The 27,010-nt window shown below is 42.3% G+C and overlaps 1 protein-coding gene and 1 long non-coding RNA gene across 4 annotated transcripts in view; one reads left to right on the forward strand and one right to left on the reverse strand.

The window, feature by feature from the left end:
* Positions 1-12,252: 12,252 nt before the first annotated feature.
* LOC118021169 lies at positions 12,253-15,638 on the reverse strand. Its single transcript, XR_004682128.1, has 3 exons — positions 15,440-15,638; positions 14,953-15,075; positions 12,253-12,449 (listed from the first exon to the last, which is right to left on the reverse strand). It is a non-coding gene; the product is annotated as an uncharacterized LOC118021169 (long non-coding RNA).
* Positions 15,639-15,679: 41 nt separating this feature from the next.
* AGK (acylglycerol kinase) overlaps positions 15,680-27,010 on the forward strand; it is an 81,197-nt gene continuing 69,866 nt past the window's right edge. For 2 of the 3 annotated variants that reach the window (XM_035021250.1, XM_035021252.1), the window contains exons 1-2: positions 15,680-15,732; positions 18,695-18,812. In XM_035021250.1, the coding sequence (XP_034877141.1) occupies positions 18,712-18,812 (101 nt within the window). In that variant the 5' untranslated portion in view covers positions 15,680-15,732; positions 18,695-18,711. Of the gene's footprint in view, positions 15,733-16,558; positions 17,459-18,694; positions 18,813-27,010 lie in introns of those variants that run through there. The other variant, XM_035021251.1, reaches the window with a different exon arrangement.

Raw genomic sequence — 27,010 nt, forward strand, 5'->3', positions numbered from 1 at the left:
GATAGCACCTTCAATAACCCATTTTATCTTCATGACTAGCCCTATAGGTAAGTTAGAACATTATATTAACAATGAGACAGAGATTCAGACATTTTAAATAAGCACCCACATTGGCATAACAACTAGACAGAGGAGCTGGACATTGAACCTGAGTTTCCTGTCTTGAAGGCTAGTAGTATTTCTACCAAACCACTTGACTCTACCAGAATTGAAACCAAGAAGTGAAGTTTTATTCCCAGCTTAAACAACACATAAAACACTATCTCTTATATCACCCTTGGGAAATTTGCATGCTCATTTGTATGTCAGAGGTTCTATTGAATTCTAATATAGACACATGGTTAGCCTCGTGATTCCCAAGCTCATGGCATCATTGTTTTGTTGTTGTTGTTTGGTACGTGTGTGTAACTATTTTTTTTAAAGATTTTATTTATTTGAGAGAGAGAGAATGAGAGAGAGCGAGCACATGAGAGGGGGGAGGGTCAGAGGGAGAAGCAGACTCCCTGCCGAGCAGGGAGCCCGATGCAGGACTCGATCCAGGGACTCCAGGATCATGACCTGAGCCAAAGGCAGTCGCTTAACCAACTGAGCCACCCAGGCACCCATGTGTGTGTAACTATTGACTTCCTTCTGAAATAGTGCTCTATAAACACACCGTGAGCAGTGCAGGCTGGAGAGTCTGGGGAGATATGGACTTGAGAGGTAGTTGCCAACCGAAGGAGGATTCAGTCTTTCAAGGCAGGTTCTGGGTTTATTTGCCAAAAATAGCTTAAGGCATAATTTAATTTAATTTAATTTAATTTTATTTTTTAAGATTTTATTTTATTATTTGACAGAAAGAGACACAGCGAGAGAGGGAACACAAGCAGAGGGAGTGGGAGAGGGAGAAGGAGGCTTCCCGCAGAGCAGGGAGCCCAATGTGGGGCTCGATCCCAGGACTCTGGGATCATGACCTGAGCCGAAGGCAGACGCCTAACGGCTGAGCCACCCAGGTGACCCAAGGCATAATTTTATTTTTAAATTCTTGTTTGTGACCTTCTTTGTTCAAGGAAGAATGTAGGAAAGCAGGAGTTCGTGGCATGGTGATGATCTCCATGGTTCTCCATGAAGATGTAAAATTATCTATGCTGTGGTATCATTTCTGCTCCTTTCTGTGGCATCTGTGACATCTCCCACCTTGTCTTGTACCTCTGTTGGTCTCTCTTAACCTGCCCACCTCCACACGCACTGGGCTTCAAAGTGACCTCTGACACCCACTCTCATTTCCTCAGCATTTTATCAGTTTAATGTTAGGGGGAGAAATCTGATCAAATTCACATTGATTATATTATCAGTCCTTAGTGCTTCAGGAGTATTTGCAATTGGAATAAATAAATCTCTAACTGGAAAATTTCAATTAGCTTTGGAGAGATCTGAGGAAAAAGGTATCAAAGATTGTCTGTCTCTCTAACCCCAAACCTGCCTATTCTATTTTCCCATGTCATTCAGTGTCTGCCAGTGGATTCAGTGCTGCCCAGACTGGGACTCTCATCCCAGTCCCAAATCTAGGACAGGAGGCACAGATAAATAGATGCAGAAAAAGCATTTGAAAGAAATGCAACAACTATTCATGATAAAAACTCTCATAAAACTAGGAAATGCAGGGAATGCTTTTAAACTGATGAAGGGCATCTATGATCAACTTTAGGTATGATCATTCTTTTTATTTTTCCTTTTTTTTTTTTTAAGTAAGGTTTATCCACAACATGGGGCTCAAACCTAATGGCCCCAAGATCAAGAGTCACATGCTCTACTAACTGAGCCAGCCAGGCGACCCTATGATCATTCTTTTTTTTTTTTTTTAAGATTTTATTTATTTATTTGAGAGAGAGAGAATGAGAGAGAGCACATGAGAGTGGGAGGGCCAGAGGGAGAAGCAGACTCCCTGCTGAGCAGGGAGCCCGATGCGGGACTCGATCCCGGGACTCCAGGATCATGACCTGAGCCGAAGGCAGTCACTTAACCAACTGAGCCACCCAGGCGCCCCCTATGATCATTCTTAATGGTGAAATTCTGAATGCTTTTCTCCTTAGATCAAATATCAGACAAGAATGCCCATGCTTATCAATCCTATTTCATATTACCTTATTAATTAAGTAGTAAAATAAAAAAGAAAAAATAAAATGCATTCAGATAAAAAGGAAGTAACACTGCCATTATTCACAGCTGACATGATTGTATACATAGAAAATCCTTAGGCATCTACCAAGAAAAAACACCATAATTAATAAAGGAGTTTAGTAAAGTTACAGGATCTAAATTGCATTTCTACATTCTAGAAACACACCATTAGATATTGAAATTTAAATAGTACCATTTACAGTAATACTAAAAACATGAAAAACATAGGATATATTGAACAAAATATGTGCATGACATGTATACTTAAAGCTTAAGAAACATTACTGAGATAAATTAAAGACACCTAAATAAATGGAGAGAAATACCATGTTCATGGATTGAAATATTCAATATTGTAAAAAGGTTGTTTCCTTGCCATCAAAATCACAGTAGCCTTTTTTTATATAGAAATTGACAAGATGACTTTAAACTCCATATAGAAATTCAAAGAACCTAGAATAGCCAAAGTATTTTGAAAAAGAAGTACAAAATTGTAAGATTTACACTACTTAATTTCAAGACTTCCTTCAAAGCCTTATTAATCAAGATAGTATTGCATAAGGATAGACACATAGACCAACAGAACAAAATAAAGAGTCCATAAATAGATCTATGTATCCATGGTCAAATGATTTGCAAATGTATTTCAGTGGGAGGAAGGATAGGATCTTGGAAAATAATGCTGGAACAACTGGATAATCATATGGAAAAAAGAAACCTCACCCCTTACAACATACCACTCACAAAAATTAACCTAAAATAGATCAAAGACTTAAATATAAAAGTGGAAACTATAGAACTTCTAAAAGGAAACGTATAAAATCTTAATGATCTTGGGTTAAAGATCTTAATAAATTTCTTAAATAGGCCACATAAAAATGAACCATAAAAGAAAAAAAAATCAATAAATTGTACTTGACCAAAATCTAAATCTTTTGCTCTTCAAAAGACAGTTATGAAAATGAAAAGGCAAAACATAGACTGGGAGAAAATATTTGCAAAACATACCTGAAAATGAAGTTGTCACTAAAATATGTAAAGAACTCTTAAAATTCACCTAATTTTTTCACCTATTTTTTCAAAATGAGCAAAATATTTAAATAGATGCTTCACCGGAAAAGATACATAATAGACAATTCGATCCAGTAGGATATCTACAATTTAAAAACTGACATGCCAAATGTTGGTGAGGATATGGGGCCACTTGACCTCTCATACACTGCTGGTGGGAATGTGAGATGGTACAACCACTTTGGAAAATAGTTTGGTAATTTCTTAAAAAATTAAATATATTCTTATCATACAACTCAACTATTCCATTTCTATGCATTTACCCTTGAGAAACGAAAACATAAACAATAGTCTACACAAAGACTTGTATACAAATGTTAAATGCACCTTTATTCATAATAGCCCAAACTTTAAAATGACCCAAACATCTGTCAATGGGTGAGTGGATAAACAAATTGCAATAGACCCCAAGAGTAGGCTACCACCAGCAGGAAGGGAATAAACTGTTCATACACACAACAACGTGGATGAATCTTAAAGACACTATGTTGAGAGAAAGAAACCAGGGACAGAAGGTGACTACTGGGTAATTCCACTTATATGAAACTCTAAAAGAGAGAGATGTCATTTACCCTGGCAGAAAGCAGAGTCATGGTTGCTTGCTGCTGGGGCAGATTAGGGGCATGAGAAAGTTGGCTAGGAAGGGTGAGAAGACACTGGGGCGGTGATGGAAATGTTCTATATCTCCATCATGGCCATTACAGGAATATGTACAGTCATCAAAAGTCACCAATCTGTACAGTTAAAATGGGTGCATTTTGTCATTGGTAAATTATATGTAGCAGGGAATTGGAAGATCAGAAGGGGTAGGTTTTGGTATATTTCTATGTTGAAGTGGATGGGTTTTGAGTAGGTGTATATGCTAAGAGGGAAGGACAGTGGAGATGGAGGGAGAAAATACTGCAGAGAGAAGATTACTGATGAGGCACGTTTCTCAAAGAGGAAGAAGGGGTGCTGTGCAAAGCGTAGGTGGGTGCAAGAGCCTTGGATGGGAAGAGGGAACATCCTCTCCCAGAGCTTATGGTGGAGGAGGGTGGTGTGTGGTATTGTTTGAGTAAATATGCCTGTAATTTAGTATGCGGGAGGGCAGAGAATGGAGGAAGTTCATGGTTCGTTCAATCCTTAATATGTATTTTCTGCCAAAAGAAGAACGTTGTCACTGCCTTACAGAATTTAGAACACTGTGGTGGGAAGAAGGGTCAGGCATTAAATAACCACATAACTAAATATATAATTGCAGATTATTATGAATTCCATAAAGGACACAGGAGCTATGGGTGAGTGTAGCAGGAGGAACCTGATTTAGACAGATGATGCAGGGGAGGTCTGTTGGATGAAGTAACCATTAGGCTTGGGGGAGGAGAATGAGTGGGAACAAGGTGATGAGGGGCTGCAGTGGAGACCTTGAAGTTGGAAAGATTTTGGTACATTTTGATACAGAAACATAGTTATGGGTGAATTTTTTTATTTTATAAGAAAATGAAACCATAGAAAATGAATATGTATGTGAATTTCTAATCATTAGAGGGCTCTCTAGGACTAAGATTCATCCACATAAAGTTCAAAGTTTTTGTTTTGTTTTTCACGTCAAAGGTATCATAAACCAAGCACAAAGGCAAATAAACCAGGAAAATGTTTGCAACAAACAAATCAAAGGATTACCATCCAAAATCTATAAAGAGCATGTATCAAATTGATGAGAAAAGCATTAAAATTTCAGTAGAATCCAGTTACTATAGTATCTTTCTAAAATGTGATATTTTGATCATTAAATAAAGTCAGAGAATTTTAAAAATAAAAATAAGCATAGAAGACATGTTGGGAAAATATAAAAATATAAGTAAAACACATAGCAAATATTTTATGGAAGAGAAAATAAAAATGGCCTGATGGCTTAAAAAGCATTTTTTACTCATAATCAAAGAAATGTTTGAAAAAATATGAAATGCCATTTTCCCAACAATTAAATAAGTAGAAATTGGGGGAAAACATTAATCATGGTGAAGGTGCTATCCCAAACAGATAATGGGAATATAAATTGGTTATGTTTTTATTTTATTTTAAAGATTTTATTTATTTATTTATTTTAGAGAGAGAGAGAGAGAACGAGTGGGGACCAGGGAGAGGGAGAGGGAGAGGAAGAGAATTTCAAGCAGACTCCCAGCTGAGCATGGAGCTGATGCAGGGCTTGATCTCACAACCCTGAGAAGGGTTGATCTCACAACCCTAAGTCGCAATCAAGAGTCGGACACTTAAATGACTGAGCCATCCAGGCATCCCAGTTATAAGTTTTTAATAAAACAGTCTGGGAATATGCATCTGGAACCTCCAATATATTTCCTCTGATTCCAGTTGTAAAAATTAGCCCTAGGAATGCCATCATAAATGACTTCAAAGATCTTCATTTGTTTTTTAGTTAAAACCTTTTTTAAAGCCCTATCTTTTAACCATGAAGGGATGTTAAACAGTGATGTATCCAAATGTTGCAATATCACACATTAATTAAAAAGGATTTAAAAAATACTGTGATCTATGGTCACCTAGAACTATGCTATGCCACCACTGAGGATAAGAGACTTTCCCTGCTACTCTAATCCAAAGACATGGTATTGGCTGGTATACTCCATTAATGCTATCACAGTGAAGGAAGGGTGCTGGGGCCTCCACCACAAGAAGGCTCATATTTTTGAGGCAACAAATACGAGATTTGTGTGTGCTGCAATGGCCCACTTCACGGGTGAATGAAAAGCTCTCAGGTTTGAGTGGGTTCAGAGCATGAGAAACCTCCTTTGCTGCGCTGGTACCATCAACTGGGTCCTTCAGCCATTAAGACCTAGCAGATCTAGTGCCCCCAGGGCCTAGGGGCCGATTAGGATGTTGAGTGGAGCTCAGAGCAAGACCCCGTGAAGGATCCACAGATTTGCTTTTATTTTCCCTTGCCTGTCATGCCTTGCCAGAACCACTGTCTGGGGACATATCAGAGGCCTTAAAAATGGTCTTGGTGTCTTGCACAACATTGCTTCTACCCGAAGAATCCAAGTTAGATAATGGGTTATAGCCCATAAGAATCACTGGTCTTATCATGTACCCAACACCCAGAAGCAGCTGGTCTTAGAGAATCGTGGAATGGTCTATTGAAATTCACTTGTGCCTCTAGCTGGTTAAGTAAGCACTTTCAATAAGGAGTGCTACCTGCAAGATTGAGAATATTCTTTGAACCAGCACAATATATGATGCTATTCTTCCTTTAGCCAGAACACATGAGTCAGGGAATCAAGTAGTAGAATTTGGAGTAGCACATCTCACAAATACCCAGTGACCTCCTTCTAAAATGTTTACTTCCGTGTTCCCATTGTATAAAAAACTTAATATCCAAAATAGAAATGGTGGTACCAAGAGGATAATATTTTTACTGGATTTGAAGCTTAGACTACCAACTGGGTATTATATCTCATGAGGTCACTGGGTAAACAGGCAACCATCAGGATTATGCTTTAAGCCAGTGTATCTGACACATCTTACCCATCAGTTCATGTTTAATGACCCCACCTCTCTCTTGTTCCACTGTGGCAACCAGCTTTGCATGTGCTCTGACTGACTTTGGAGAGGCACAGCCAGACTGCACCCATCTTGAGTGTGGGCCTCAGGCTCTTGAGGGATAGAGGTATCCCTGGTTTCCTTGTTGATATTATTGTGAGAGCCTGCTCAGCACCCATGCCTACACATTCCCATACCCTGCGGGAAGTTAACAGCCTGACCGTGGAAGGCAAGAGCCAGGGGATAGATCCTTCCCCTACTTCTCCTTCACAGGATGGCTCTGAGACTTAGTTGATGTGGATTTTTGGAAGATAGTCCCATTGGATGAAGCAATAGGTCCACTTAAAGTGGCCAGCTTTTGGAAGACAGTCCCATTGGATGAAGCAATAGGTCCACTTAAAGTGGCCAGAACACTTCCCTGTTCCTCCTCATCTTCCTCCTCCCTGGGAGTCATGTCTTAAAAAGTAACAACGCATTAGCTCTCAGCCTCAGCCTCTGCTTTTGTAGAACCCAGGTTAAGATAGCAATATGCAAGGGGCATGGATGAGCATGTGCACACATGGGCAAACACACACTGCCTCATGCAAATACTATTGAAGGTGTAAAGGAAGGTCTATGGAGAAAAACTTACAGCAGCAGCAAAAGAAGAATAAGGGAAGAGAAGGAGAAGGAAAAGAGTGTGTGTTATATGATCCCACAAACTCTCATTATTCTGTACTGATGTGCTTAGATTAGGCACAGCTGGGCATACCATGGGAAGTCCTCCAGTAGTGAAATCCTGTCCCTCCTACTTTCCATATTTCTAGGGAAATTGGGAGAGGGACAGGAACATCTGGTCTACTATGTGACAAAGGGAGCATCTTTACTAGGGAAATAACTAGGATTTGGAGCTCAGCTAGCAGAGTCTACACCCAATGCCAGATCTTGAATTCTTTGTTGAGCTGGCTGAGTCCCAGTGACTCAGCTTGTAGCCAAGCCTGCATAAAGTGGAGATGGAAAAGTGTCATCAGGGGCCTTAAGCAAATGATCTGTCTTTCCTGGTGAAAGACTTTTGCCCAATTTTCAAGGGCAAGCAAAGTTGTCGCTATACAATGAGAGCAGGTAGTTATATGCATGAAATCTAATCCAATCCATGAAATCCCTGAACACTTCTTTATATTGCCAGGTCTAAGGGCAAATGTTAATAAGGGAATACTGCATCTCTATCCAGGCAGGACCTTGAACTCAGTCCCCCAGGAATGAAGATTTGATTTCCCTCCTCAAATTTTAACCAGCAGAAGCTTGGCTTAAGGTGAGGAAGTGTGGAATGGGTAGCGGAGGGGCAGATTATAATCACTGCTACAGGTTAGAGACTAGTGGCAGAACAAGGATGCAACCTTCACCCATGTTTATACATTTTCATTTAATTTCCTTTGCCTTCCTCTTCCTTTGGGTTCTTTTAGGATTTTGCCTTTAGTGTTGTACAGTTTCTGTCTGCTATATCTGCCAGTATTTTTGAATACTGCTTCTTCCTATTCTCTATTCTCTCCTTCTGGAGATACCACTAGATGGTTATGGGATCTTCTCATGGTCTCTTGCATGCCTGTTAACTCTATTTTATATTTTGCCTCTCTGATGAATGAAATAAAAGAAGAATTAAATAAATGGAGAAATGTTCCATGTTCATGGATAGAAAGACTCAATATTGTCAAGATGTTGGTTCCTCCCAATTTTATCCATAGATTCATTATGATCCCAATCAAAATCCCAGCAAGTTAGCTTATGGATATTGACAAACTGATTCTAAAGTTTAAACAGAGAGGCAGAGACCCCCAAATAGCTAACAAAATATTGAGGGAAAAGAACAGAGTTGGAGGACAGATGCTACCCCACCTCAAGACTTACTATAAAGCTACAGTAATCAAGACACTGTGGTATTGGGGAAAAAATAGACAGATCAATGGAACAAAATAGCCCAGAAATAGAGCCACATAAATATAATGAACTGATCTTTGAAAAGGAGCAAAGACAGTACAGTGAAGAACAATTGTCTCTTCAACAAATGGGGCTGGAACAACTGGACATCCACGTGCAAAAAAAAAAAAATCTTGACACAGACCTTATACTCTTCACAGAGGTTGCTTCAAAATGGATCATAGGGGACACCTGGGTGGCTCAGTCAGTTGGGCGTCTGCCTTTGGCTCAGGTCATGATCTCAGGGTCCTGGGATCGAGCCCCGCGTTAGGCTCCTTGCTCAGTGGGGAGTCTGCTTCTCCCTCTCCCTCTGCTGTTTCCCCCACTTGTCTCTCTGGCTCTCTCTCTGTATCAAATAAATATATAAAATCCTAAAAAAAAAAACAAAACAAAACAACCCAAAAAACAAAATGGATCGTAGACCTAAACATAAAATAAAAAACTATAAAACTCCTAATGGTAACACAGGAGAACACCTAGATGATCGTGGGTATGGTGATGCCTCTTCAGATACAACACTAAACATGAACCCTGAAAGAAAAAAGTTGATAAGCTGGTCTTTATTAAAATGAAAAAATTATTTTGTGCAAGAGGCAGTATTAAGAGAATTAGAAGGCAAGCCAAAACCTGGGAGAAGACATTTGCAAAAGGCACATCTGGTAATGGATGACTATTCAAAATAATCAACGAGCTCTTAAAACTCAACAAGAAGAAAACAATCTGATTTTAAAAATAGGCTAAACACCTTTACAGAAACCTCACCAAAAAATACACAGACAGCAAACAAGCATATGAAAGATGCTCCACATCACATGTCATCAGGGAAACGCAAATTAAAACAACGAGATACCACTACACATATATTAAAATGGCCCAATTCTGGAACACTGGACACCACCAAATGTGGAGCAACGGGAACTCTCATATATTGCTGGTAGGAATGCAAACTGGTACGTCCACTCTGGAAGACAGTTTGGTGGTTTCTTACGAAACTAAACCTATTCTTACCGTATGAGCCAGCAATCATGCTTCTTGGTATTGACTCAAAGAAGTTGAAGACTTATGTCCACACAAAATCCTGCACACATATGTTTATAGCAGATTTACTCATAATTGCACAAAACTTGGAAGCAAACAAGATGTCCTTTAGTAAGTGAACAGATAAATAAACTGTGGTACATCCAGACAATGGAGTATTATTTGGTGCTAAAAAGAAAGGAGCTATCAAGCCATGAAAAGACATGGAGGAACTTTAAATGCATATTACAAGGTGAAAAAAGCCTATTTGAAAAGCCTACATAATGTATGACTCCAATTAGATGACATTCTGGAAAACGTAAAACTATGAATACAAAACAATCAGTGGTTGCCAGGGTGGGAGTGGGGAGAGGTAAAGGGGCAGAACACAGAGGATTTTTAGGGCAGTGGAATTACTCTGTACAATATTAAAATGATGGAAATATGTCATTATACTTTCTTTAAACTCATAAGATGTACAGCACCAAGAGTGAACTGTAGGGTAAACTGTGACTTCGGGTGATTATGATGTGTCAGTGTAAGTTCAGCAATTGTAACAAATGTACTACTCTGGTGAGAACTGTTGATATTTTAGGAGGCTGGGCAAGTGTAGGGGCAGAAGCATAGATGGAAAATCTCTCTGCTTTCCTCCCAATTTAAACTTAAAACTGCTCTAAAACGTAAAGTCTTAAAAAAATTGACTCAAGATTCATTATAGATAGAATTACCCCCTTCTTGTTCCAGAATACTTAGCATTGAGTTACTTTGGGAGACTGGGTTTTGCAGAACAAAATTGGAGACCTTGTTTGATGCAATTAGTGGGGACCACACCTTTGTTGCTTTTCACTGCTATATTAAATTAAACAGGCAGCTAGAAAGTGCCAGCCAAGGCCAGATGTCATGAGGAGGGGTAGGTGGCAAAGGATGACAAGGAGATACGTTAATAAGAGAAGTCACATTCAGAAAAAGGCAGGGCCCATATAGATCACGGGCGAGAATGGGCATTACAGAGGGTCTTATAAAATCTTGTGTTACATTGTGGAAGATATTCTCTCTCCTAGGAACCTGCTGGTTTCTTAAAAGGCCTCATTTACATGTCTCCAATCTGGTTGTAGTAAATGCAGTGGATAGTAAAGGTCACAACAAGGAAGAGATTTTAAGTATAAATACCACAAGAACACCATTTTGTACCTTTTCTTAGGGGAAACAAAGTAGTCTGAAGAGGAGTCTGTATGCATAAAATAAGTAAACAAACCAAAAATGAATGTTAAAAGAATTCATACATAATTTTCTCTGATAGAAGTTCTGACTGGGGAGCACCTATTCCCACAGGCAGATTTCATCTGAGATGCTACGTATAAGGCTATTCGTAGGGATGAGCATTATATCAGTTTTTCTGAACCTTTAACTCTTTTCTTGTTAGTAAATCTATCGACAACAAGCACGGCACAGATCCAGGGGAATGGCTGGAGAATGATTTTAGGATCAATAAAAGGTTAGACATACCATTGTTATCAGTAGTATCTGCCATTTACTTTCACCTGTATTCCTCATAAAAACTTAACATCTTTTAAAAATACTGTCTTTACTATGTCTTCTACCCACCAATAGCCTGTGGCTTGCAGTTTATCAGTTCAGTGCTCTTGGCTTCAAGAAACAGAAAACCCTGACTCTTAACTCGCTTACACAATAAGGGAATGTGTTATTTCCTGTAATAGGATGTCCAGAGTTTGAGCAAGCTCCAGGCATAGTACAACCATGTGGCTCAATGATGTCATCGAGGACCCAGGTTCTTTCTGTCTTTTCTCTCCCATCCTCTGTGAGTTGGCATCGGCCCAAACTGGTTCCCTTCATGGCTGAACTCGGGTTGTGGCAGTGATGCAGGCAGGCTGGCTCTGAGCACCCAGAGGAAGGTCCTGTAGGACCAGCCAAGATGGTCCTTGGCTTCATGCAGGATAGAAATCAAACGCAAGCTGGAAAAAGTGAAAACTGAGTTTATTGAATAGTGTGAGTGACTGGTAAAGAATAGCAGACGGAGTGACGGGGAGACTCAGAAAGCAAAGGAGAATGAGTCTCGTCATCGCTTGGGATTCGGGGTTTATATTGCAAAGGGGTCTAGGGTACATGTTCCTTTAAGAATCCAGGGTAGGGTCTGATCAAAGGCAGGTGACAGGTGAATAATAGGTGTTATAAATTACCAAAGGTAGGGGTATTGATGCCAGCATCAGCAGAGGTTTGTCTGAAGCTAATGTCCTGGAACGTGGTCAGGATCTCGCTCTTCTTTGGTGTTATCGGGTGTTTGGAGGCCTAGGGCAGAACTAGAAATGGTTAACTTTCTTGTTCCCTCCTTGAAGTGGAAACAGCTTCTTTGACTTATTCAGAAGCAAATATAGAACATGAGTAAATGGGGCTTAGCAGAAAAACAGCAGAGATGGAGTCTTTCTTTTCTTTTTTAGATTTTTATTTATTTATTTGATAGAGAGAGAGGGAATACAAGTAGGAGGAGTGGGAGAGGGAGAAGCAGGCTCCCCACTGAGCAGGGAGCCCGATGAGGGGCTAGATCCCAGGACTCTAGGATCATGACCTGAGCCGAAGGCAGATGCTTAACGACTGAGCCACCTAGACGCCCAAGACGGAGCCTTTCTAAGATGGAATCCCTTCAGCTTCTCCACCTCAGCAATTTGGGGTATTATGTACACGTACGGTCTTACCTGAGGGAGAAAGTGAGACCATCGCTTTCATTCTCATTGCAGCTGTATTGCGATATAGTTCCCATACCATGCAATTGTCCCCTTATTGTGTTCCTCGAGTCCTGCAGCTGTCACCCCAACCAACACATTTCATCCCAAAAGGCAATCTCATATCCATTAGCAATCATTTTCCATTTCTCCATAACCACCCCCGCCCCCAGCCCTGGGCAACCTCTACTCCACTCTCCATCTCTACGTATTTGCTAATTCCGAATGTTTCGTGGAAATGGAATCACATAGTATGTGGTCTTTTGTGACTGGCTTATTTCACCAAGCATAACGACCATAATGTTTGTAAGGCTCATCGCCTTTCTTGAAACCTTTCCTGAGATCTCTCAGCAGGCTTGTCCTTAAGACCCTTTATCTAAACAGAGCTACATGTTCCATTTTTAATCCAATCCCTGGCACTGGAGGAGGGATTACTATGCGTATCGTAAACTGATGTAACCCCCTCCTGGCAGTATACTCTTCACCCAGATTTCCCAAATATTACCCATAACCTATAAATTATTTACCATTTTCACATTTACTGCCCGCCTCTCTGATTTCTGGTCTCCTTCTTAAAAGGACCTTTGTGATTACACTGGACCCACCTGGATAATCCAGGATAATCTTCCCATCTCAAGAGCCTTAACTTAATCACCCCTGCAAAGTAATAGATTCCAGGGGTTAAGGACATCTTTAGGGGGTTATTATTCTCTCTACTACAGTGTTTGGTGTTCAGCACCAACACTTTTGGTGAAGGAGAGGATACAAGCCTGGGCAGAGGGAAAAGCAGAGCTAGGTTGTATCCGACAGGCTCCGCTGACCCCATGAGGATCTCTGGGGCTCTCAGAGATGTTTTACTTTGAGCCAAATGACCGAGCTTTTGAACTCCCTCCTAGATCAGTCCCTGGATGTGGGCCACCTCCAGAAGGGTGTGACATTGGTGAAGATGACTCACTGCATTGGAGGCTGTCCCTGGAGGGGACTGCTCCCAGCAGGTGGGACAACAGGTGGTACATCTCCATGGACAACACTCGATGCTGGTACTAATGTCTGAAAAGAGCGTTTGAGAAGTTTCCATGTTTGAGCATCATTTGTGTCCTGTCCTTACACATTTACAAGCTACATGCTTAAGATGCGGCTTTCACTATAATCCCTCATAGAATGGGAGTGAGGGGACAGGGTCCCTCTGGGAACGATTCGAGGGGACAATCATTAGCTTAACCAAAGGGCCAACGGTAGCCTTACTACAGGGAAAATATTAATAGCATGAGTTATATAACTTCAAAACTAAATGGGATACTACGACAATGCATTAAAATGTCAGTAAATACGTGTCTTGTAATGGGTACAGTTAACTCCTGGAAGATGAATTTATGACTAATTTATGACTTAGTCCTATTTTGATGCAGATATTTCCCATTTGTAGGTGACATGTGTGAGTCATAGGCCCCCCTGTTTCTATCTGTACAAGCATGTAATTTAAGGAGAGAACACAAGGTCTCTTTCAGAGACCTGCCATGCCCCCTCCCCCCCCCACTGCTCCACTCCTCTTTTGCATATGTAATTCTGAGGTTTTTATTCCATGGAGATGTCTCATCTTTTCTAGTTTCATAATCCATGCAGAAACCTGGGAGTTGTTTCCAGATTTCTCTGCTGGGAACACAACAGGCTGACATCACCATCCCCTTTCACCACCGTACTGGCCACAGTGAATCGAAGACTTCATATTAAAGAAAGAATGTAAACTAACAAATATTCCCCAGTGCCCCCAGGAGCACTTTTCAGTTAGGGATGGTCCTAAATGAGGCCTGTGATGCTATGCATGTCTGTGTTTGCCCTCCATGGAGGGGCTGCCTCTCTCCAGGGGTGTGGTTTTCTCCCAGGCAGTAGAGACCTGCTGCCCTTCTTCACAGGCTTTCTGGGCATCTGCCTTGTGATGCCTGATCTTTCCAACAGTCCATGGCTCCAACTCAAAATCAAGTTTTCCTCTCCTAAGTTTTAAGAAAAAAACTCCTTTCTAGATTTTCTGATTGGAAAATCATGGTACGTTCATCCAAGCAGAACTTTTCTCATTTTTGGAAACCGCTGTTTTGCTGAAGCCCTAAAGCTTAGTCTGCCCATTGGACCATCCTGCCTGTAGTCCCAGATTTTTCTAGCCTTACAGGGAGGCAGTTCAGCAACTCATTTTCAAACGCGAATGTGCTAAATAGTTGGGAAAAGAGAAGTGGAAATAACTGTCTCCCATACCTTCAATGTTACAACATTTTACAGCTAGAAGATGTGTTTTATGATGATCTTCTCACTCCCCTAATTGTAATTACAGACAGCCTCGGGAGAGAGGGCCAGCAAGTTCACATGATCTAGTGCGGCCCAGTGAGGATTAGAAGCTGGCAGAGTATGCTTTACTGCGCCATAACCTTTCTGGATGTCCTCGTTTCCTAAAACGTACATGTAGCGCAAGACAGGAAGGACTCACGTCTGTATGTAGCAAACGGGGAATCTAGAATGCAAGGTGTACGGAGGCAGGAACCATGAGAGGTGCGGTACACGAGCAATCCCCAGCGCCGGGCACATACTCCACACTCAGCAAAGCTGGTTGCTGGAATGACGGAAGGAAGAAGGTAGGAAAGAAACCTGGATTGACTGGGGTAGTCCCCAAACTATGTGGGGTGGGGGAGGGGAGAGGCCCTGGGGGGAGGAGGACGGAATTAGAACTGCTGCCCGGTGGTCAGCATGGGCCCTGGCTTCCCTGTAGCTCTCTTGCTCTCTGGAATTTACTCACTACACCGCGGCCACGGAACCGGATCCCATCATCCCCCGGCCTGAATCCCCTCAGTGCCTTCCCATCACATCAGTTGCCCCTTGCTCGGAAAGGCCGCCTTCGACCGCCCGATGTAGACGAGTGCTCTCGCACTCGCTCCCTTCATATCCTGCGGTTCGTTCTTTCTTTCTTTCTTTCGTACTTAGGATCTGAATTTGCCCGTTCGTTTATTTTTCCGATTCAGTGCCAGGTCCCAAAACAGCGTCTGCCTTGGTAGGCTTCCCCTCAAATGCCATGTAGCGACAAGCGGATGGTGAAGGGACGCACGGAGGAGCCAAGGAGCGAAGGAGCCACGCAGGCGGCCCCCAGGCGGCGGCCCCCGCGCGTCGGAAGGCGCAGCGGAACCCGAGGGCGGCGGCGCGGTTTCCCTTACAAGCGCGGGGGAAGCTTGAGGGAGCACACAGGAAGGCAGGGCGGTGAGCGGGAGCGGCCCGGGTGAGTGGCGCGGGGCCGCGGCGCGGAGCGGCGCGCGGGCCGTTGGGAGGGGGCTGGGCGGAGGGTTCCGGGGCGCGGGCTGGAGCGCGGGAGCCCGCCCGGGCCGGGGTGGGGGGCCCTCGGGGGCTGCGGGGGCCGGGCGTCGGGAGGGTGGGAGCCGGGGCCCCCGGGGTGGCGGGGTCCGGGTGTCACTCTGCGAGTCAGCTGGCCTGGGTCCTGGGCCCAGAGCTGTGGCTGCCTTGTGTGACCCTTACTCATTTTCCCCTTTGGGCTTCGGCTCATTTGCAAAACGGGGAGAATCGTTTTTGATCGATTGGTGGATTGGTGGGTTCATTCATTCCAGGTGCTTTACTAGGTTGTGTTTGCTAGAGAGGCATAGACAGCGCCTACCCGTGAGGGGTTCAGTCTCGTGAGAAAATCCCCACCTTACAGGTGAGGAGGGCCCAGTACAATTAGAATTTGGGAGTTCTTTTAAAAAAACAAAACACGGGATGGGGCGCCTGGGTGGCTCAGTCGTTAAGCGTCTGCCTTCGGCTCAGGTCATGATCCCAGGGTCCTGGGATCGAGCCCCGCATCGGGCTCCCTGCTCGGCGGGAAGCCTGCTTCTCCCTCTCCCACTCCCCCTGCTTGTGTTCCCTCTCTCGCTGTCTCTCTCTCTCTCTGTTAAATAAATAAATAAAATCTAAAAAAAAAATAAAAAAACAAAACACGGGCTCCCTGCTCGGCGGGAAGCCTGCTTCTCCCTCTCCCACTCCCCCTGCTTGTGTTCCCTCTCTCGCTGTCTCTCTCTCTCTCTCTGTCAATTAAATAAATAAAATCTTAAAAAAATATATATAAAAAAACAAAAAAAAACAACCAAAAAACCCACGGTAATAACCAACCAGCCGGCCAACCTGCTTTACAGAGGAGAGATGTTAATTTGAACATATAAAATTTAGACCTTAACTGAGATTGAGGAATACGAATTCTGTTGGGTACTTAGAAGGAATATGCATTGTTGGCTCATATATTGCCCATTGTCATGACAACTTAAATCCAGAAAAATCTACAAAGTGCATTCACAGTTCTTTCAGATGTGATCTTTTTAGCCAAATGACTTAATCAGAGCAGGTGTTGTATCCTCATCTTACTAATGAGTAATGCGCATTCACAACCTCATCAGATGTGATTTTTTACAGCCAGCAGAGTTAATCAGAGCAGGTGGTGTGTTCTCACTTGACAGGGAACCAGAGTAGAGGCCAAGTGACTTACCCAGGCTCTCACTGTCAGGAAGTGATCAAGCGACTCTGGAATCTAGGCCTCAGGATCCTTGCACCGCTGCTCATTTCACTGCACTAGATTGCCTGCGTGTTTCCACGTTTTTATGCACGAACCGCTATTTTGTGACAAAAAGGGAGTTCCCCTGGATCATGGATGGCCTGTAAACAGACTTTTATTGACTCTCAGATTGTTCTCTGACAGTACTGGCGTTTTTCCCCCTCTCTACCCTTGCCTTGGGTGATTTTTATGTGCACTCAAACTTGACCTCCTTCACACTGACGAGTCCTAAATCTGTGTCTTCTACCCAATTTCTCCTAGCTTCAAACTGCTAGATCCAGACATCCACTGATCATTTGAATGTCCCCTTGGATATCCCACAGGCATCTCAAACTCACTGTCTCAACTGCACATGCTACCTTTCTCCACAAACCTACACTCCAAATCTAATGATCGAAAGCCTTATTCAGTCAGTTGCCTAAGTATAAACCTTTCTTGGTTTCTCCTCAAGTGAATAAAAAATTAGGTTTGATGAAGGGTGGACAGTCGTGAAGGAATATGCTAGGTTGAGTATGAGGAAATCGAAGTAAACGGGAAACTTAGCAAGGCCTGTCTGTCAGGATTCTTCTTGGCATCGCTTTGTCTTCAGAGATGATGCTCCTCTCTTCTGGGTTTAGGGAGGGCACTTCATAGATGAGGGTTTTATGACCTATTTCAGGGAAGTAGGGTCAGGTGGGGAGGTCATTGTCTCAACCTCCTTTAGCTTAAAATATTCAATATGCTAGGTTGCCATATTTTGCGGTAGTATGTCCTGAACCCTATGACATTCAGCAGGTAGCTGTTGAATGGCTCTTATGTGCCAGATCTTATTTTAGGCACTGGGGATACAGCAGTGACCAGAACAAAGTCCTTACTCTTGTGGAGTTGACGTTCCAGTGGGATAAGCTCATAAACAAATTAGCAAATAAGGATCACTAAATGATAAGTGCTGTGAAGAAAACAAACAGAATAAGGATCTATATTGTCACTTGGTTTTTTAGTAAAGTTGTGTGAATTTACTTTGCTTACAGGAGTGCATGAGTGTGTCTGTCTCCTTTTATTTTGTCGTTAGTGAATGTGGCCATGTAAAAATTTATTAGTTTTAGAGGTGAATAGTGCTAATTCTTTGTAATTTGCATGTCTTCGATTACCTAGGAAGTTGAACTTTTTCACACAGCCATTTGCATTTGCCTTTTGAATTTTCTGTGCACGTTCTCTGCTTATTTTCCTATTGAGGGGCTAGTGTTTTCCTCTGTTTTGAGTAAGCGCTTTATAGTACTTACTTATTGTTGAGTCCTTTATATATAATAGACAAATACTCAAACAGTGGTATAGTGAATGTAGGGAGAAAGAAAAAGCAGGAAGCCTGGAATTCCCTTCTCTGCACTTCTCCACTTCTAATACAGTCAGGTTCAGGTGAGCAGAGAGGGAAGAAGTGAGTTTAGGTAGAAGGAAGTGAAGAAAGAAAGAAGAAAGGCAGGTGGGCAGTGAGAAGATGAAGTTAATGAGCCTGGAAGGGAGCAGATGGGAAGAGGCCAGAGAAGTGGCAAGAAGGAATAGGAATGAGGGAAGGAAAACAGGACATGTGGATGGAAGGCAGTCAGGGGGCCTCTACACAGTGAGTTGGGGTACTTACCTTTTTCTTTTTCTGCCCCTGTTAACCTAGCAAATCCTTAGGAGAAGATGACCGTGTTCTTTAAAACACTTAGAAATCATTGGAAGAAAACGACGGCTGGGATCTGCCTGCTGACATGGGGAGGCCATTGGCTGTATGGAAAACACTGGTAAATATCTAACAGCCCCCACTCCACCTTCACCTCCAACAACAAAACCATCTGAAAAAAGGGCCTAAGGTCAAGATCTTGCTCAGCTATGCTCGTCTCTGTAAAACATTGTGGTGTAAAAATAAAATGTGAAAACTACAAAGGCTTCTTGTTGTAACCAGTTCTGGAAAACTGTAACTAGCAGTGCTATTAACACTGGATGACAGTAGACATAGACTGTAGTGGTGAGAAGCTGAGGAAATTGAGAGGGAAGTCCACTCCCACGTTCTTACTAGACTGGGATTGACCTCCTATGCCTCCTTGCGATTTTATTCCTTCAGTTTCTTACTACAGTCTCTTCTTCTGTTATCACAGCTGCTTTTGGACCCTGACTGAAATTGCTTGTTCCACCCCCTGTGACTTTTCCACATTTATCCCATTAGCCTAGGTTAATTTAAATGAGACAAAGACTTTCACACCTTTTGTTTGAATAAGGAATTCAACAGCCATGGTTTTATTAGCTGCCTCCAGGCATGAAGGGAGAAGAAAGTGCCAGAGCTCCCTTCTGGTTTAACATGGTAATAAGATTTAAATAAAGGTTTTGTCTAAAAATTATATAAATAATTAAGAGAGCCAATTAAATGGTCTTCTTTTGGGGATTAAGGGTTACATCTTACGTATTTAACAACACCCTGCCTCCATCCAAGTGTCTTAAATGACTGGTTTGTTAAACAGAAAACAGCTTTTGTAAAGGAAGTCTCCACAGTGGAAAGGAGATTCTCATACTGATACTTTTGTAAACTCAGTTCATCTTTGCCTCTGTCAGAGATAATCTTAGGATGCAACATGGTGTCGAGTTTTTTGGCAGCTGTAGATTAAAGGGAACATGTCCCCCTTTTCCCATCTAAGTATTCTCAAGGCTCAGTGCTTGAATTCTATTAGCTAGCATGTAAAGAACAGACCTGAGAAGCTTAAACTTTGTAGTATATATAAAAAAAATAGGTGGAGAGAATGTTTTGACAAATGGAATATGAAACATATAATGTGTGCCTTTTCTCCCTTTTCTAACCACCCTTGAGTCCTTACACCTCCTGCCACGTGGGAACTAGGATTCCCTTTGCAGGAGTCCCCAGTCCAGGCCACAGCTAATGCAAGCAGGAAGAACCTCCCACACCCTGGGGAATCACTGCCCATTTCTGCTACTAGGTGAAGATTTGAGGAAATAACCGTGTACCCTGTTTAGGATGTCTTGTAGATACCCTAATAATTAATTAGATCTGAAACAGCTTGAACAGAAATGCTGTCAGAGCCTGGAGGCCTCATTTTGCTCTGTCTCCACCCTTGACATTCAAGGGTACATTCAGAATGGAAACCCTTATTGTCCTGTTGCTCTTCCTTTTCTCAAATTTTTCTCCTGGGTTCTGTAGTACTATGTGGTCTTTTTGTTTTAAAATTGTAGGAGAAAACACATAATTTGTCACCTTAGCCATTTTTAAGTGTACAGTCAGGAGTGTTAAGTATATTCCCACATTGTTGTGCAACAGAGCTCTAGAATTTTTTCATCTTATAAAACTGAAACTCTATACCTTTTAAACACAACTCCCCATTTCCTCTCCCTGCCCCCAGCCCCTGGCAACCACCATTCCACTTTCTGTTTCTTTTAGTTTTACTACTTCAGGTACCTCAGATAAGTGGCATCATACAGTATTTGTCTTCTGTGACTGGCTTATTTTACTTAGCATGATGTTCTTAAGGTTCATTAACGTTGTAGCACACGGCAGGCTTTCCTTCTTTTTAAAGGCTGAATAATATTTTGTTATATGCATGTATATAATCACATTTTCTCCATCCATTCATTGTTTTTTTTTTTTTTTAAGGTTTTATTTATTTGAGAGAGAGAATGAGAGAGAGAGAGAGAGCACATGAGAGGGGGGAGAGTCAGAGGGAGAAGCAGACTCCCGGCTGAGCAGGGAGCCTGATGCGGGGCTCAATCCCGGGACTCCAGGATCATGACCTGAGCCGAAGGTAGTCGCTTAACCAACTGAGCCACCCAGGCGCCCCATCCATTCATTGTTGATGAACGTTTGGGTTGCTTCCATCTCTTGGCTGTTGTGAGTAATGCTACTACAGTGAATTTGGGTGTGCAGATATGTCTTCTAGATCTTGTTTTCAGTTCTTTTGGGTATATACCCAGAAGTGGGATTGCTGGGTCACAGGGTAGTTCTAATTTTTTGAGGAAGCACTACACTGTTTTCCGTAGTGGCTGCACCATTTTACAATCCCTCCAACTGCAGGAGGCTTCCAATTTCTCCACATCCTCACCACCACTTGTTATTTTGTTTTTGTTTTGTTTTGATGGTGGCCATCGTAATGGGTATGATATAGCATCTTCTGGTTTTGATTTGCATTTCCCTAATGATTAGAGACGTCGCACATCTTTTCAAATGTTTAGACACCCATTTGTTTATCTTTGGAGAAATGTCTGTTCAAATCCTATGTCCGTTTTTAAAAACCACGTTCCTTGTTTTGTTTTTTGTTGTTGTTGTTGTTAAATTGTAGGACTTCTTTAACCCATTATGAGATGGTTTGCATGATTTGCAGATATTTTCTCGTGTTCCATAGGTTGCCTTTTCACTCTATCGATGATGTCCTTTGATGCCCAGAAGCTTTTAAGTTTGATGTAATCCCATTTGTCTATTTCTATTTTTGTTCCTAAGAAATTACTGCCAAATCCAATGTTATGAAGCTTTCCCCCTGTGTTTTCTTTCTTTCTTTTTTTTTTTTAAAGATTTTATTTATTTGATAGAGACACAGCGAGAGAGGGAACACAAGCAGGGGGAGTGGGAGAGGGAGAAGCAGGCTTCCCGCCGAGCAGGGAGCCCGATGCGGGGCTCGATCCCAGGACTCCGGGACCATGACCTGAGCCGAAGGCAGACGCTTAACGACTGAGCCACTCAGGTGCCCCTCCCCCTGTGTTTTCTTCTAGGAGTTTTATAGTTTTAGGTCTTATATTTAGGTCTTTAATCCATTTTGGCCCTTTCCCCATTGTGTGGTCTTGGTGTCCTTGTCTAAAATCAGTTGATCATAAATGTCAGGTATTTATTAAATCACTCATTCTCTATTCTGTTCTGTTGGTCTGTATGTTCGTGCCAGTACCACCAGCTTTTAAGCTTTGTAATATGTTTTGAAATTAGGAAGTATGAGGCCTCCAACTTGGTTCTTTTTCAAGATTATTTTGGCTAATTGGGGTCCCTTGTGTTCCATATGAATTTAGGTTTTTTTTTTTTTTTTTTCTGTTTGCAAAAAATGCCACTGAGATTTTTGATAGGGATTGCATTAAATCTGTGGCTCATTTGGGGTAGTATGGATATTTTTGTGATATTAAGTCTTCCAATCCATGAATGTGCATTTATTGGTGTCTCTAAATTCAGCAGTGTTTTGTAGTTTTTAGTATATAAGTCTTTCACCTTCTTGGGTTAAGTTTATTCCAAAATATTTTATTTTTTGGTGCTATTGTAAATGGGATTATTTTCTTAATTTCCTTTTTGGATTGTTCATTGTTAGTGTTTCAAACAATGGATTTTTATGTGCTGATTTTGTATTCTGCAACTTTGCTAAATTGGTTTGTTCTAACAGTTTGTTGTTGTGTGGAATCTTTAGGTGTCATCTGCAAACAGAGATAATTTCTATTCCTTTCCAATTTAGATGCCTTTGATTTCTTTTTCTTGCCTAATTGCTCTGGCTAGGACTTCCAAAACCATGTTGAATAGAAGTGGCAAGATTTTGCCTTGTTCTTGATCTTTGAGAAAAAGCTTTGTTTCTAACTGTTGAGTATGGTGTCAGCTCTGGGCTTTACATATGTGGCCTTTGGTTATGTTCAGATAGTTTCTTTTAATATCTTTTCTCTTTTATCTATATATCCCCAACCTTTCCACATGACAGTCTTCATGTTCTTCTTTTATATTAATCTAGTTTCTTCTCTGAGAAAATCTTAACCTGTGGCTATCTTGAATAGGAGCTGCCTTGGCCCTTCAAATGGGTTGTAAGGTGGGATTGGCATTCTCTTAACTCCTCAGTACCTATTCCAAACCATTAGTCTTCCATCTTCTTATAAACATCTCTTTTCCTTTGAGGCTCCTATCTGGCTATATCATATAACTGTAAACCTCCCAGCTTTCTGGGATCTCCTCTTCTTTAGGCTTCAGTGCCTGGTTGACCAGTGTCCCTTTCACTCTGAGTCTAGTTGTCTTCCTGAGTGCCCTGACTCTAGATGTGAAAGCCCCATGTAACAGCTTGTCCTTTACTTTCCCTGATTTCATCTACTCCCGGGACTTTCACTACTACTCCACACTCCTGCAGCTCCATCTACCCTTGGTGGCTGAGAACCTTATCATCACTTGCCCCTGTTCCACTTCTGAAATCTGGAGCTCCAGTGTCCCAGTCTCTCATTTCAGTCTGCCATTATTCGTTTCCTAACCTTAGGCCTCTTTTTCAGTATTACCAAGAGTCTTATCCCTTGGGCCCTCCAGTTCCTTCCAAATCTATCACTCTTCCCTGCTTTCTTCACTTTTTTCCTATCCTAATTTCTCAATCCAACACATCAGATACTTCTCAGCTGCACTTTTCACATGTCCTCCCTGCCTTTTCAATCTCTCATTCCTCCTCCTCTTCACAGTTAAGCCGTTTGAATAGGTTTTGTCTGTTTCCCAACCTCCTACTCATTCTCTATCCTATCCCATCTTCGTTAGAATTATTCTCACCAGTTTTATTTCTCATTCTTTTTGACAGCTCAGCTTTAGACACCGTTGACTGTCCTTGAAGTACTTTTTTTTCACTGGCTCCTGTTCTTCCTCCTCAATGTCTGGGTGTTCATCGCTCTCATTGTGTGCTCTTCCCCTCCACTCATGCCCGAGGGAGGTGGTTGTCTAGGACTCTGCCACAGGCTGTCTTCTCACATTATGTCCTCTCCCTATGTCATCTCCTCTACTCACAGTGCCTGCAGTTTCCAGCTGTCGTAGGCAAATCCCAGATTCATTTCCATAAAGACCTCTTCGGAGCTCCAGACCTATATATGCGTTCACCTGCTTGTCTACTTGCATGCTTCACCAGTGCCTCAAGCTCAGCGACTGAGAATCACCTCTTTCTTGCCATACCTGCTCTTCTCCGTGATTGGTACCACTCACCATTTTCTAGCTTCCCAAACTAGAAATGTGAACATCATCCCCGTTTGTCCTTGATCCTCCTTTCCCACATTCAGGCTGTGCGTTCTAAGCGAAATTTGCCTCTCCTAAATCTCCAAATGTGTTTGATTTCTTCTGCCTGCTCCGCTTCAGCACCACCGTATCGTCATCCCTGGCCTCGATTCTTACTAAATGTATCCTAACTGTTCTCTCCTCACATCCGCTCTTGCCTTTTGCTTATCTACTTTCCCCAGCCCTGCCACAGTGCTCTTTTAAGAAGTGCAGACTGCTGTTCCTTTTAGACTCAACTCTGTGTGACTTGGCCCCATGTGTATACATCTGCAGCCTCCCCACCTCTACACTTTAGCCTGTGGAACGTTCATGTCACTTTGGAAGAAGTTCCCTTTCCATGAAGTTCTGTTTCAGGGGGCCTTGGAGGGCCTCTACACATGGAACACTCTTGGGACACTCTCCATCTCTTCTTACCCAACCAACTACCTTTCTTCCAGGTCTCAAACGTTCTTTCTTCCCCGCCCCACTGCACACCTTTATATTCTTCCTTCTGTCTCATTGGCTGAGGTCACCATCCTCCTGCCCAAGGCCAACCCTTCCAGTGCCGATCTAAATCCTGTTCGTCCTCATTGGTTATCCTCTCCATCACTTCATCTTTAATCTCCCCCTTCCTACTTTCCCCTCCTACTTGTCAGACTCCTTGTGGTTTGAACATGTCCTCTCTCAACTTTGTATTTCCATTTATTTACTGCCCTGTCTCTCTTCCATTTTTGCCATTCTTGAAAGCATACCTCACCTCTGTAATCTCTGCCTTCACTTAAGAATAAGCTTAGTAAAATTTGATTTCTAGTTCATCATTTGATTGAACCTGTTCTTGACAAGGTCATTAATAGCTTCTTGGTTGTCAAGTTCAGTGGATACTTTTCAATCCATTTCTGTCACATTTGATTCTCTTTTTTTTAAGATTTTATTTATTTGACAGAGAGACACAGTGAGAGAGGAACACAAGCAGGGGAGTGGGAGAGGGAGAAGCAGGCTTCTCGCCGAGCAGGGAGCCTGATGCGGGGCTCGATCCCAGGACTCTGGGATCATGACCTGAGCCGAAGGCAAACGCTTAACGACTGAGCCACCCAGGTGCCCTGCATTTGATTCTCTTTGACTACATCTTTTTTAGTTACCTGGAGGGTGTCTTCTTGCTCTGCTCAGCCCTTTGATGTTGGACTCTCCTAGGTTCCAATATGCTCATTCCAACACTGCTGAGGTGATCATAACCACACTACTTTTTTCAAGTATGGGACATAGATTTTGGAGTCATAATATTGTTCTAGTCCTTATCTTGCTTCTCTTGACATTGTCTGCAAATACTGGTCCTGGAGTTATATCGCACAATCAGCCATTAGAAAATTCTTCCCAGAAGAGAACTCAGATCATGTCATCCTTCTGCAGATGACCTGTAAATGGCTCTGCACTGCCTAGAGGACAAAGACCCAATTCTTCAGTCTGGCACAGAAGGCCCTTTGTGATTCTGCCCTGGTCTTCCTCTCTAGTCTCTTCCTGGTCCCTTCCCGTCCCACCTCCATTGCCCATCAGCTTGACCTGTGTTCCAGAGGTCTCTAAAAGGGGGCCTGTTCTGTTATCCTTTTTTTTTTTAATTTTTAAAGATTTTATTTATTTATTTGACAGAGAGTGAGAGAGGGAACACAAGCAGGGGGAGTGGGAGAGGGAGAAGCAGGTCTCCCGCCGAGCAGGGAGCCCGATGCGGGGCTCCATGTGGGGCTCGATCCCAGGACCCTGGGATCATGTCCTGAGCCGAAGGTAGACACTTAACGACTGAGCCACCTAGGCGCCTCCTGTTATCCTTCTCTTTACGTTTGCATGTGTTCTTCCCACCCCCCACACAAACACTTTTACTCTTCTTCACCTGGCCAGTAACTCAAAAAATGTGTCACAGGGGTGGCATTATTAGATGAAGAGGAAAGAAAAACAATAGTTATTCAACAGTGTGTTGAATAATTACTCTTTACCCCGGGGGCTGGATTAGTTATTTCCATGTGTGTGGTCTCTGTGAATCCTCAGAATCCCCCTGTGAGAGAGGTAGTAAGATTTCCATATCCTAGATTAGGAAATTGAGGCTCAGAGAAATTAGTAACTTGTGGGATTTGGACCCAGGTAAGTCATACTCGAAATCCCATGTCTCTTCTTTGCTGGTGACAAACTTTGGAGAGCAGTGCTCACTTTAGTGTGTAAGTTCCACTGTATTAATGACACATACTACATTTTTTTTTTTAAGATTTTATTTATTTGAGTGCAAGAGAGCATGAGCAGGGGGGAAGGGGGAGGAGGGAGAAGCGGGCTCCCTGCTGAGCAGGGAGCCGATGCAGGGCTGGATCCCAGGACCCTGGGATCATGACCTTAGCCGAAGGCAGATGCTTAATGACTGAGCCACCCAGGTGTCCCACACACTACCTTTTCGCTGCCTTTCATGTAACTTCATCAGAACTCTGCGCTTATGTTCCTGTTGCAGTTTTAACTGCTCCAATAGAATAAAGCCCTTAGAACACATTTATTGGCATTTATTATACATTAGTGGTGAGAACTGAACATGCTGCCCAGGGACCAAGATGCTCATTTCAAAACTTCCTGAGTGTCGTTGATTGTTGCTCTGTGTTCTGTGGATGTCTTTGTTCATAGCTTTGTCAGACTCCCTTTTTGCTTACTGTTCTCTCCCTTTTACCCTGCCTTTCCCTTTTTAGCCTCCTCACCTGTTTGTAATAAATAGATGAGTATATTTTTCCTAAATTTTCTGAAAATATTGAAACTTACAGCAAAATTGAAAGAATTTTACAGTAAACACCTGCCTATCTAATTCTTGGATTCTAGATTTTACTGTATTTGCTTACATGTTCTGTCCATCTCTCCATCCTTCCCTGTCTTACTTTTTGATGCATTTCAAAGTAATTTGTAGGTGTTTGTGTACTTCCACCTAAATACTTGAAGATGCATATCAGTAATTAGAGTTCAGTATTT

Source organism: Mirounga leonina, unplaced genomic scaffold, assembly GCF_011800145.1.
Source record: "Mirounga leonina isolate KUSES-001 unplaced genomic scaffold, KU_Mleo_1.0 Mir_174, whole genome shotgun sequence".
NCBI lineage: Eukaryota > Metazoa > Chordata > Mammalia > Carnivora > Phocidae > Mirounga > Mirounga leonina.